At 48.2% G+C, this 13,597-nt stretch overlaps 1 protein-coding gene across 1 annotated transcript in view; it reads right to left on the minus strand.

Moving 5' to 3' along the window:
* Positions 1 to 826: 826 nt before the first annotated feature.
* Positions 827 to 13,597, minus strand: part of LOC144157864 (uncharacterized) — a 70,562-nt gene continuing 57,791 nt past the window's right edge. Inside the window, exons 10-12 of the mRNA XM_077688618.1 lie at positions 10,890 to 10,951; positions 4,786 to 4,892; positions 827 to 834 (exon numbers count right to left, since the gene is read on the minus strand). Coding sequence (XP_077544744.1) covers positions 827 to 834; positions 4,786 to 4,892; positions 10,890 to 10,951 — 177 coding nt within the window. The remainder of the gene's footprint in view (positions 835 to 4,785; positions 4,893 to 10,889; positions 10,952 to 13,597) is intronic.

Below are 13,597 nucleotides of genomic sequence, written 5' to 3' on the forward strand. Positions count from 1 at the left end.
CCTGTAAAGGTGGTGGATTCACAATGTTACACGTATGATTGCCTGTGCTTGCCCTTGCTCATTTGCAGACTACAACTTGGCATGGAATTGAAGGTGCAGTTGAGCAGGTGCACATGAGGTACTGCTGTAGGTAAAAGTGTACTGCTGTAGGTAAAGGCTTTTTGCGGTGTTCGTTTCCTGCGGGAGTTGAGGTAAACTTGCTTGCCTATGCTATGTAGCACTAGAATGCCAACTTGATTGAGGGGATGTTTCTGAAAAGAAACCTGCAGCACATTTGTGCTCACAATGAACCAAACAGAGGCAAATAAATACAAAAAAAAAAAAACACTTTATTATTCAAAAAAAAAAAAAAAAACGAAGCACGTGCGAAAGCACTTGGTTACGGGCATTGTGCTTCAAAAAAAGGCTTGGTTGCAGTGCACAAGTCTTTGAAAACCCTAAAAAAAAAAAAAGGCGCAAAAGCAGTTGCTCCTTGCCATTCACCAAGCCCCGAGACGCAGCCGAATCACAGAGAAGCCCTGGCTGCTGCTAGCCACACCCACCAGGCTGTACTGCTACATCACTAGGCTGGGGTGGGTGCAAGGAACGTCTCCTCTACCCTGCTGCTGCTGCGTTGAAAAACTGAACAAGCAAAGCTTGCCTACAGCTAGCCGCTTTTCCCAGCTTGTGATGCCCTGCCACAATTTGTGAAAAGAAGTTGGCAGAAGGCGGGACAGCAAGCAACGGGGAGGGCAGAAAAAGAAAGAAGGAAAAGAAAAGGAAGAGAGCGGCATGCGGAGTGCGAGCCAGAGCAGCTGGATGCAGAGGAAGTCGTCAAGAGTCTGTGTCAGAAGGCTGAAAAGAGAATGGGCCATGCACACACACTTAGAAAGCGGCCAAGTGGAAAGCAAAACTTCGAGCTAAGGAGGTGAGGCTTATGCAAAGGATGCATGCGCAGGCAATGGCCAGTTTAGCCCCACACGGGACACCACTCCCATGCTTGTTAAAGAAATAGTCACATGAAATCTGAAAGCTGAAATACTTATGTAAAATGCTTCCTTTGTATATGGACATATCTCCCAGCAAGTTTCAACAGGTACCATTCAGTATAACATTCTAAATCTATTTTAATTTCTGCCCACACGAAAAATACCAGAACGGGCCAGCACGACGTCACCTGCTCCTTGCCCAAACTACCGACGTCGGGGCTCCCGTGATGTAGCCCATGCGCTGACTGCAGTTTGCGTGCGCTGCTACGCCGTGTGTACAAGTCATGGTTTTGGGACTGACATGCTGCCCAGGCACGTGGGGATGGAGATGGCGAAGACATCGGCCGGTCTGGGCTCACGCGCGTCCTGACTGGCAGTGGTGCGACAAGAATGGTGATGTCACGGCGCCCTCCTGTCATATGGTGGCCGCTCAGAGTTTCTTTTGGTGAAACCGAAACTGACACAAAGAAACGACGCCGTAAATGAATGTTTACACCGTGCTTGACCGTCTAATGCGTCATTTTATGATTAGTGGGCTGGTAGGCACACATAGCAGCGAAAAAAAAAAAAAAAAAATTAGCAGTGGCTCAGCTCGGCTATGCCAAGATATACGTAGCGTGATATAAGGTTCAGCTGGTCATTCGTAGGTTTCCGGTTGCTTAGGATTAGCTGATTATCATGCTTACTGCTGCTAAAACGATTTCCAATCCAATCAAATCCAGTCCAGTCCATTCACTGCTCCTTCTGCATGAGCAGCACAGCTCTCCAGGAGCCACGCGCAACGGCTATCAAGCGGCTCTGGCACCTACTGCGCAACAGAGCTGACAGCTGGGCATGTGCCGGCGCCAGTGTGTCTGCCACGGCTATGACGTCACTCCTCTGGAATGCGCAGACTGGCAAATGTGGAGACCCAATTATCTACACACCCGTACTCTAATTGGATTGTATTGGAAATCCAATCCAATTTAATTCAATTCAATCCAATCCAATGCAATCCAATCCAATGTGATGCTCTTCGCGCTTGCGCAGTATGGCCCTTCACGGCCCACGCGAAACTTCTCAACCTCGGCCAGTACAGTTGAACCTCGTTATAAGAGACATGGATGTAAGAGACAAATGGGCATAAGAGAATTCACCCACATGGTTGGCTGCCCTATCTTTCCCATTAAATTGACCTCTTTTATAACAGACATCGGATGTAGAAGGCAGTTGGTTATAAGGGACAATTCATCCTTGAACTTTAATCAACAATCTCGCTTGTAACAGACAGTTTAACTTCAGATGCAGCGCCACCAGTCAGTAATTGCAGTTGCTTCCATTGTGGAAACACAGATGGACGACAGACACCTGCAGTCGCTATTTATTATAACTTCAGCAAACACACAGTGGTTCAGTCAGCTATGAAATGACGATGAGAAGCCCTGCCAATGGAAATGCAACTTACGGAAGTGATTGAAGCTCACTGCCATCCATTGGATGGAGCGCGATCGCACATGCAGGCTCTCCCACTCGCGTAGCTCCCAATCAAGAAGCATCGCTGATGTTGGGTCCTGCAAGTGTAATGAATAGCCCGAGCACACAGCGGAAGAAGCTGTGCTCTCTGACTATTCATCAGGCTTGTGAACTCAACATCTACGATTCATCTTCCACAAACAGTGAAAGGAAAGAAAGCTTGTAGAATCGGTTGTAAAAAACAGTGTAAATACAGTCATGAAGCAAACAAAGATTCAGAACTGTTTCATAAGTTCTGGGGGCCAAACATAAATTAGCATGAATCTTTAGCAACATGCTGTAGCGTTCTTTTGAGCTTATTTTAGTCATATGGTGCCCACTGCCCACATTGAACTAGGGTCTGATTAGTAAGTGAAAACATGGTTCCCTGCTCATATAAGAGACATCTCGTATAAGAGACAAACTGCTCCCTGGTACGTGTCTCTTATAAAGGGGTCCAACTGTATAGCTTACGCTACAAAACCACACAAAAGGTGCACCGCAGGTTTTAACTCGAAAACCCATGCGTAAACATTCTAGAGCAAGGCTAAACTGATCCCCACTGAGCTCGTTTCTGAACAGACCACGAAGACAGTTTTGCAAGGAAAGGTAAACACACGGATGGGAGAAGGCGGGCTCGCTCCTGTCATGCTTTTTGTTTTTGTACATGCTGCCGGTTTCTAGTTCAACCGCTAGGTATATTTGCAGTTTTGCAGGTGCTTCAGTAAACACCCGCACACACGCACTGCGACCTAGAATTACCTAGCACTTCTCACGCTTAACAAAGCGCCCTCAAGGAAACAGTCTGGTAAGCAGACCATATGGGCGCTCATCTGTTCCCAAAATCTTCCCCCTCCACTGCCGGTTTTCTGTTGGGCAGATGTTGGGAGTGCTAGGTGTTTTCTAAGAATCGTGCTCTAGTTTATTGGTCCATGTCGACAGTTCACACTACTGCTCACGGTTTCCACTGCAGGCATTGCAAGAGGCCGGCTGCCCGTCATCCAAGGTGCTGCTTTGCCGCACCCAGCAAGCTTTTGGCTAGCAGGAGAGGGCAAAAGAGCTGCCTTAAGAAGGTGGCAGTCTTAGGACGTGCCTGCTAAGTTAAAAGCACTGCAGCTGGCTGGCTCTGGGGCTACTTTCCTATTCCTATATGCTGCACACGAAGGAAATGCACAGCAACATGCAACAAGGGGGAACAACTACCGGGAACAACTACAACAGCAGAAGGTGGTGACAATATTCAGCACAAACCTCCACACAAAATCTCAGTGCAATGCAAATGCAATGTCAATACAGTCTGAGTAGTACAGATGGTGTAGTGGATTTGAAGTATGGTGGGATGTCCAGAGGAAACCCAGGCACACAGGGCCTGTACATAGCCCTTACAGAACAGAGGTACACTAGTGATACATTAAGAATACCCTAATACCAAAACCGAGACAAAAAACAGTAAAGTTGCACTAAATCAACTTTTACCTGCCAGCAATTTTCAATAACTTTAGTGGGGTGGAGTCTCCCTTGAACCTTTATTAGGTCACTGGAAGTTTGTAATTAAAATTGATGAAAATGTTGTACATCAATGCTTTGACATAATTACATATGCATAGACCACTCGCAGCATTGCAGATATTTGGAGACACCCCTGTCTTGGTTCCTTCTATAACCAAGAGAAATGCCAGGGAAGCATAGGAAGTGTAGGCCATTTTCCCCATACTTTTCCCCCACCTATTTACCCACAATTTTGACAGAGAAAAATTTGTGTGGAAGTGCCATTTCTCTTGCACCACCCTCCAGTTTGATTATGTCGGGTACAAACTGCTGAGAAGTCCATCACGCCAAATTCAGCAGACTGATAGCATGTTTCACCTGCACATTGCGCAGCCACAAAATGAGAAATTTCAGGCAGACAGACAGCATAAAACCAGACTGTATGTGAGTGACGTTATAGCAGTGGCTGCACATGCCCACTGGCATTTTCTTTTCTGCTGGAGGCCACAGGTAAGCTGATTGATTGATTGATTGTAGGGCCGATGCAATGCAGGCGATGAGGTGTGCCATAGTGGAGGGCTCCAGATTAATTTTGACCACCTGGGTATCTTTAACGTGTGCTGAAATCTCGTACACACGGGCATTTCTGTTCTGCTTTTCGCCTCCATGAGAAAAGCGGCCGCCATGGCCGGGAATCGAACCCGCGATCCCGTGCTCAGCAGCACAATGCCTTAGCCACCGCGGCGGGTACAGGTAAGTTGAGCCTGTAGACTTGTGCTAAGCACCCCTGAGCCGGCACAGGCTTCTGAGCGCAGAGATGCCAGGGAGGACTACTCACCACCTTTTATGTGCTCGAGCACTTCATCAACGATCTCTCCGAGCGTCATGCGGGAGTACCCCCCCCGCGTGAGACGCAGCTCGTCCACACAACGGCGGATTTCCGACCTGCACCAACCGCAAGCACGCTGTGGGGTCGTGCTGGAGAGCGTCGGCAATCTCTTTGCCCGTCCCCCGCAAGGGGCACGGCCCATTCATTGCCTCTGCCAAGCCATCCCATGAGACCACAGACAGAAGTCTACACACAGGGCACACCATCTCTGTTTTGTGGAATGGTGGGACTGGTGCCGGTTGAGGGACATGAAAACAAAGAAGAGCTTGCACCCTAAGTTCTGTTTCCATTACCCAGATGCAGTAAAAGATGATCAGCGATGAGTGCACCCACATGATGTAGCAACAACGGGGGAGAGCCAAACAGGTGAGTTCGCTCCTCAGATAGTCTCGGTGCCCTTCACATTGCTGGTCATGGCACTCAAGATGACCCTTGAGGTACCTCTGACAACAAATAGAAGGGCTCGGGAAACTTTTTTGCAATTGCACGAGAACCTGCCCACATAACAAGTTAAGTTGCTTACTGTAAAGTTCCAAAAGAACACCCACCCAAATTTTAGAGATACCAAGTGAAAAATACAGAATGGGCGATCTTTCCGGTTAGGGTGCGAAAAACTTAAAGGGGCACTGACACAAAATTTTGAAGGCGAGATAACGTCGGAGATAGATTGGTGGGAACACATATACATCATCTGCAAAATATCAGCGGCGAATACAGCCTAGAACATATTTAAAATCAATTTTGAAGTGTGCGAAACGCAACCGAGCAGCCAGCAGAGGACCACGCGCAATTGTAAATAAACAACATCCAAACACGTCACGAGTTTGTGTTTGCCGCTTCCGCACTACCGGCGTTTTACGCGGGCTCGCCCGGCTCGCCGCTCCAATCGGAGGGCCGGAGGGCGGAGCTTCTGCTCTCGAGAACGAACGACCCGATCGTTGGCGGCGGAGGCGCCGTGATTTCGTAAGCTCATCGGGCAGCTGGCCGCGACCAAAGTTCTACAGCGATTCCAGGCACTCTGTTTCTATTACTGTTTATTACCATTGGATGCGAAAACGTGCCGGAGGCACGAAAAGCCCACTGAGCTAGCCGCACGGTCGCTGTGCAGGCGGCGGCCACGGCCGCGAAGTGGCCCAGGCCGGCGCAGGTAGCTCGAGTGATAGCTTGTTACCGCTGCACGAAATTGTCCCCAAGTCCCGACCATAGTGGCTTAAATAAGAAAGGAGTTAATGATGCGATGGCGGGTTGCATTAAAAATTGTCATCTGCACCGCTTACGAGAGCGGCACTCGAATATCCGCCGCAGTGCTGAGCCGAACACATCTGTAGGCGGACCTGTAGGCAGACCGGCCGGCTGCTCCCAGCGCGCGTCTTGCCACCCACCGCCTCGAGCGTCGCGCGTCGTTCTTTAACCGCGGTAGCATTTGCACTCGCAGCGCCTGCGTCACATCCACGGTCGCTTTTTAATTAAGCGCCTCACGAGATCAGTACGTGGGGGGATTGGCAGAAACTGCCGTCGATGCGGATTCGACAGTGCTACGGCGGCTCTGCTCTGTGATATCCCTCCGACGGTCACGTGGTCAGCTTTGTTCACACAAAATCCACAAAATCCATCGTTTCGCGGCACTCACTGAAACCGAAACTGCGACTGGCCGCATTTAAAATCCCTCTAATTAAACAACCGTCGCACGCTGAAGCAAATGAGGTTTCTACAGGTTATAAGTAGGTCACTAGCTACTTATCGCAACGAAAAAAACAAGATGCTAAATTTTTGTGTCAGTGCCCCTTTAAAAAAAAAAAAAGTGGTGGCACCGCCAACCAAAACTGCAGAGATATCAGTGTTGTACACGTTCCTACAAAATAGGAACGAAAGCTCGTTTCTCGTTCCTTGCCAATTTTGAAACGAGTTCCCGTTACAAGTTCCTTTATTGCGAAAGGAACGCGTTCCAGTTCCACTTCGAAAGTTGGAACGTGTCGTTACATTAACGTTACAATTAGGTTTTTAAATTAAAATATAGTGTCGGATAATCCTGGGTAGAAATTAAGTGAGACATTTAAAACTCACATCGAACTACAGTGGAATCTCGGTCATACGAATCTCAAGAGGCGGCAAAAATATTCGTATCATCAGAAAACGAGAAAAAATGGAAATGTGCTGCGCATGCGACAGGCGGCGGCAATATGGCGTCGGCTATTGCCGCGAAGAGGTGCAGGTAGCTTCAGCAACCGCTTCTAACCTTTTGTTAAAACGGTGCTCAATGTGTAAATTAAATTGCTCATGCGGGAAAGGAGCTGACAGTATGGGAGAAGCACTATAAAATGTCATCTACGCCAAATATCCACCGCGGAGGTGGCCCAGCCAGCTGCTGCTGGCGCTCCGAAATTGCAGCAATCACAATGAGGCGCGCGTCTCCCTATTGGCGCAAGTCGTGAGGCTCCTCCCAATGCAGTTAGCGGTAACCGAGGCAGAGGCTGGCGCCTGGGTGCCGGGCTGAATCGCTGAATCGTCAGCGCGGGCGTCAAAAGAACGCGCGCTCATCGCCGACGCGACGCGCTCACACGAACTCAAGCCTGAACCGCATGCCATTCGAGCGCGTCGGCGTTTGCGCGCGCGTTCTTTTGACGCCCGCGTCGACGATTTCGCCCCCACGTCAGATTTTACCTCGCTCATAAAATGACGCGCGACGCGCGCGGCAGTGGGAGGAGCCTGCCGACTTGCGCCAACGGGGAGGCACGCTCTTCATGGCGGCAGTTTGAAAGCGCTCCGGACAGCCCGCTGGCTCCGCCGGAGATGTTTAGGCTTACTACGGTGGCGGATATTTAATAGGCGCTTTCCCTAGCCGGCGGACGATGCTTTACAGTGTCGTTTTCGGACTCATCAGCTCCCTTACTTCATAAGCAACTTCTTTTGTTCTTTAAAGAGCGGTCAGAAGCGGTCGGTCGAGCCACCCGCCCTACTTCGCGGCCGTTGACGCCGCCATGTTGCCGCGGCTTACCGCGCCGCGCGCCGCATGCGGGTGGTATTCGCGGTGGCGTCAGCACGCCTGTGGCTTGCGCGGCGCGTTTTCGTGAGCAGAAAACGCTCCATGCAGTTCACGCTTAATGATTTTGTGCCTGCGTGCGACCAAGGCCACACGGCCGCACAAACACTCCCGCCTCCCGTCCATGCCGCAGTCATCTGCTCGCGTGTTCGTATCACCCGCACCGGGTGATAAATGCGAACGGATCACCCGAATTTTTTTACATTGCGTACAATGATTTGGCCGGGGAATTTTGAAAATTCGTATCACAACGAAATTCGTATCAACCGAATTCGTATCACCGAGATTCCACTGTACGTATATTATAAGAATATTAACACCACCGGCAGCAGATTGTGTGGAGATAAAGATAATCAAAAGAAATGCTCCTAGGCGAATTTTTTCAGGGAGCACTGGACAAACTCCAGACGGCTCGGGGACATTTCGGTGCAGGATATTTCGGTGAGGAAATTTCGGTATCCAAATTTCGGCGACCAAATTATGCGGCGCTTGCCTGTTTGCGACAGCCGTTATATTTTTATTTCCGCTTAACGTGGGTTATGGACAACAATCTGGAGCAGTGAATTTATTTTTTTGATTGATGCCATGTTCGATCTTTGCCAGGTAATTCTAGAAATTCTACATTTCTATATTTTTGTTTAATACCTCTTCCTGAGGCACCTGTTATGCAGCCGATTGAATTCTTTAGCACATGTTTTTTTTTTCATTTATGATAGGTTGTTAATTTATATTCGCTCTTTTTTAGCTAAGACAATTACCCGTGTGTACGATGGTCTACCGCCTCTTTTGTATTTTTTTAAATGACACCCTCAAATTACAAAAATTACATGCACACTCTCAATATCAAAAAAGTAACAAACATTAGCTAGCCCATCAGAATGAAGAAAACCTTATGAAGAGTATTACGTAGGCTGGGCTGCCTTGCTAAAATGAATTCGCGAACACTGGTCTAGGATATTGTCGGGGAGGAAAAACTGGCATTTTGGAAAACAGCCGCAGGTTCTAATGTCCTAAATGCTGATTAAGCGCATACCGGTTGTGCATACAAAATCCAGCCATTGTGTTCGGGACAACCAACCTTCGTTTAATGTTTACAAGCCTACATTTACCACATTTTAATTCTTTGTTCTAGCCCCCCCCCCCCACCTCCCACCTCCCGCCTGTACGCTCGAATCTCGACCAGATTTCTTTTTCAGCCATATTATTTTCGGTTTCCCCTGAAAATCCTACATGCGTGGTGGAGTTCGTTGTCTCCGAAGTGTCACTGCAGTGATTTTTTATTTTTTATTTAGAACATACTGCTAGCCTCTTAGTGGAGGCTTTTGCAGGAATTGGGTGATACATTCAGAACAATTACATAGCACACTTCGCGTTTAAAACATAGAAAAAGCTTTACATTCACCGTGGGCGCACATAACCTCTATAATTTGACACAAAAAGCCACCCAAAAAGCCGCTGAGAACACAATGGCCATTATTGTTTGCTGGCTACGCCCTTCCGCGCGTCGCGGTCATATCGACGGCGCCCCCACTCCAGGAGTTGCTCTTTCTGCGCCTTCAGTCGCCCCCTTATGAAGTCACGCATATTATGGACACCCCAGGCATACATCGCTTCCTCCCATTATAAGGAGCAAAAAAAAAAAAAAAATGAATAGGCTAGCGTGACGAGAGCGGCAACAGTCGCCTTCAAGTTTTCGAAGTCCAGTCGACGCAATGGTGAAGCACAAGTGACACCCCTCTCTCTCGACTTAGGGGGATGATTGCCGGCGGGGCTCAGCTTTCCCCTCCCCTATGTAACGCCACCGTAAGTGCGATGGTTGGTTTGTTAGTTTTAAGTAGAACTTACACCGAATGCAACGAAGGCGATATTGATTGAGAGATTAATTAAACCGAAATGCACACGTGCCTAATCGAACTCGTTTTTCTGTTGTTTTTTTGCGGAAGTTTTCCTGGGGGGGGGGGGGAGGAATAGACTAAAAGCAGCAGCGTCTTGCACCGTTGGGTGAAGTGAAAGGAAAGCGCTTTGGTAACACTTAAAGTATTAGGGTTGTTCACATGAATGTTAAAATAACAGGAAAATGGTTGCACGAATCCAAAATAACAACGTTAATGTTTACCACCTGCTAGAGAAATTGGGTTTCACGTGGCAAAGCTCTGCCAGGGTTTAGCGTTCGTTTCCTGGAACGGCGGCGCAAGCATAAGTCTCGAACGTAAAATCATATCAAGTCACGAAATTACAATATTAAAGCTAAAATGTTCAAAGAATGCCTGGGACATCCTCTCACTCAAAATGTCTGGGTCAAGACGTCGTGCACCAAAATGTCCGTGCACACAAATGTCCACACTGAAACGTGCTGGACCGAAATGTCCGACACCGAAATGTCCGGATCCCGTTTAGCAGTCCGTCCGTTTCGTTGGCTACGTTGTTACCGGGTTTGCCGGGACCGGTCTGCTCCTGAGCGCACGGAAGGGCGAGTAGGAAGGGTGCGGAGGCACGGACATGGCGAAGGCAGGCCCGCGGAACTAATTCCCCTACCGCGACGAATGCCCAAGTGCCCAGCCGGGTCCCGGTCAACCCAGTAACAACGCATACGACAGAACAGACGGACTGCTAAAACTCTCTATTCTTTCCCCACCAGGGAACAATTCTATCGGCCAGACGCACATTCTGGCCTCCCCAGACAAACGATGAAGGGTGAAAAGCATTCTCGCGGCTACGCTATTCACCCGTTGAACGCCACACAAGCAACCAGCATGAAAGCAAACACAAGCTGCGGCCTGCTGCGTGGTTATTCTTCTCCCTTTGACTTTCGAGGAAGCACGTACGGCTGAAGGGCGGGCAAATTGACCATCTTATAGGAAGAAAAACGCAGTAGGCTTTGTGGATTTTTGTACTCGAGCCTTGGCATCAAAAACAGCCAAATCCTAGCGATGTAACGGCAGGAACGCCGTTCCTGCCGTTCCTTCAAAAACGTAACGAGTTACCATTACAGTTCCACCGGCCGGGCACTCACTCTGAGCGCTCAGGCACCCGCTTCTTCACCGACATCACCACCCGCTCGATCTGGGCCTCAGCCTGAAAGGAAAGGAGACAATGGTCAAAGCCACATTGTGGGAGGGGGCAGACAAGGAACCCAAAGGCCAAGTTCGAACTCATATGCGGCTACCTGTCACCCCTTTTTGTAGCAGAATAAAACTTTTCTGGCAGAGATTGCAGCTTATAACTGGCACAAGACACCGTTTGGAACGTTTACTCAGGCAAAACCTCTTTTTCTTTAGCTAGAAAGCTTGGGTGTATGCAGCAGAACTACAAAGGAAGGGGGAAAGAGATGTAAACATTAGCTAATCACTTGGTTTAGGCTGATCACCATAGTTTATGCAACTTTTCCCAGAATAGCATTATTAGGCTCATTAAGCACTTTTCCTTGGGCACTGGGCATCCGCAGGAGCCACGCTCACGAAGCATTTGCAGAAACATGTCGTCACAGGAACTGACGCCAGCACCAACATTACGCAACTGAACTCAAAACGCAATGGCAAAAAATTAACAGTAGGCCCTCAAAAACAAATGGAAGGCTAAATGAGGAGTAGAAATGAACTACAATGTGTCCTCAATATAAATTTGATACAGTAAAAAGCATCAAATCACAAATTTGAAAATTCCTTTCAGTAAAATTTCTCACACCTTGGTTGTCTCTGCTCTCTCCGGCAAAAGATGGATGGCGGCACTGGCCGAGTACTGCCACCACACTACATGAAACAATGACACTAGCCTTCTCGTGCACTGACATGCAATACCCTCAGCTGCAGACTTTCACGCCCACATCTTAAAGGGAAGGTGAAGCGGTTTTAGAATTAAAAGAAAAGTTGACTAGCAGCAAGTACACATTGAATAGTTCCCGTGTACGAAATACTTTCGCAATACATGCAATAGAAGCGGCGCAATGAGCAAACAAAAGTGGCCTGATGCCCCGCCCCCATCTCGCCGCGCGATGCCGGAAGACCGAAGAGCGCGGGCGAAAACCAGCTGAAAAACGTCATACCTGGACTTCCGGCCGGATCGGCCATGCTCTTTTCGCCGTGTTTCCTTGTGAATGATACTTGTCGTTGTTGGGGTTGATAGCACTCATATGTACAATTTTCGTGTTCAGAAAGTATGCACAAACGCCAAACGAGGCATACGTTATCATGCCGTATTCCTAAGCAGAATAATGCCACGCCGGGATGCTTGATAACATACGGAAGCGACAGCCGAGGTGGCTGTGCTTGATGACAGAGAATATACTACACTACGTTTGTAAACCGCTCCAATGCGTTTTTTTTTTTTTTAAGCGACGGACGTGAATGTTCACATTAGATTCTAGATTTAGGAAGGATGGGGAATACTGCTGTACTTTGGCCGGGGATGTTTCGTTCCATTCCAGAAACCAAGTCACATTTGTTCAGGAAATACTTGTTTCGTTAAACGCGTCGGTTTTCTTTCCCTATGGGCTCAGGACAGTGTTCAACAAAACAATTTTTTGGTGAAACTAAAACAAGGGGCCAATCCTGATAGAAGTTCTCTCCCGGCTAAGAGGTAAACAGTATTCCTACAAAGTAAAAGAACCAAGACAACCAGATTACTTATTTTGCAAGTATACATGTCACAATAAGGTGATGTTTGTCTGGAATTAAAAAAAAAATACCACTCCGAACCACCACCGTGCCATAATTTGTGTTGACTGCGGGGGCCTAATTTTTTGCCCAAGATTCCGTGCGGCTGCATATTATAACCTGGCAAGCACTTGTTGTCACTGAACCTCAAGTGTGCTCCAGTGATAGTCGGTGATATATATAATGATGATAGTAAAAAAATTAGGAGCAAAGGGTAAACATACGGCCTCTGTCCGACTAGCGCGGTAAATGCTTAAATCTAGAAATGCTGAAACAGGCCAAAGATTCATTATCACAAACGTTTGGCGATTGTTACCTAAAGTAACGCAACTACAACCTAACTGCCTTGTCCGACTGGTCTGTTAATTATAACGAGGTGGCTGTAATATTGTAGCAGAATGCCCAACGCACAAGCGAAAATCAAGCCCTACTACAGCCAATAATGCTGAGCAGGCACTAGTTGCAGTGTTTTCAGAATAAATGCATGTGAAGCAGTAAGACGCCACTCATCGAAGTGCAGCTAGCAATCGCGGAGGCGCCGTAGCGCCGCTGCCGAAATGGCGCGCGCGTGTGAGTCTGTGCACGGGGATGAGTAACGGGGCTGGGGTGGGCGACAACGAACAAAGGAAATGCGGAAGCAGAGTCTGCTTGTTGGTTTATGCGTGTACCGGCAAGATGTGTCTCGCATATACGTTTACAGCGCATGAACGCTATTTTTTCGCGCAGTGCACGTACGTGCTTTTCGCTGGTAGATTGTTTATAAAACGCCCATTAATCTTCGGCATAAATGGTTTTGTGTATAATAAGAAACAGTTAAGGCAGTACCTAATATTAACATAAGGTATAAAATCCCCCTATGCTGGTTGCCTAATTCAAAAAAGCTAAATTGCCGCAAAGGCAACCGTGCGATCGTTCGCAATGCTTCCGACAACCCGCGCGGCCGAAGGGTGTCCTCCTTTGACGTCATGATGGGCGCAACCAATCAGGGGCGTCAAAAGACGAAAAGCGCGCGTCTTTCAAACGGGGCCGCGCTTTTTGCAAGATAAATGCCGCTTGGACTCATGTACGA

Source organism: Haemaphysalis longicornis, unplaced genomic scaffold, assembly GCF_048455015.1.
Source record: "Haemaphysalis longicornis isolate Haplotype H1 unplaced genomic scaffold, Haemaphysalis longicornis Haplotype H1 scaffold_1, whole genome shotgun sequence".
Taxonomy (NCBI): Eukaryota; Metazoa; Arthropoda; class Arachnida; order Ixodida; family Ixodidae; genus Haemaphysalis; species Haemaphysalis longicornis.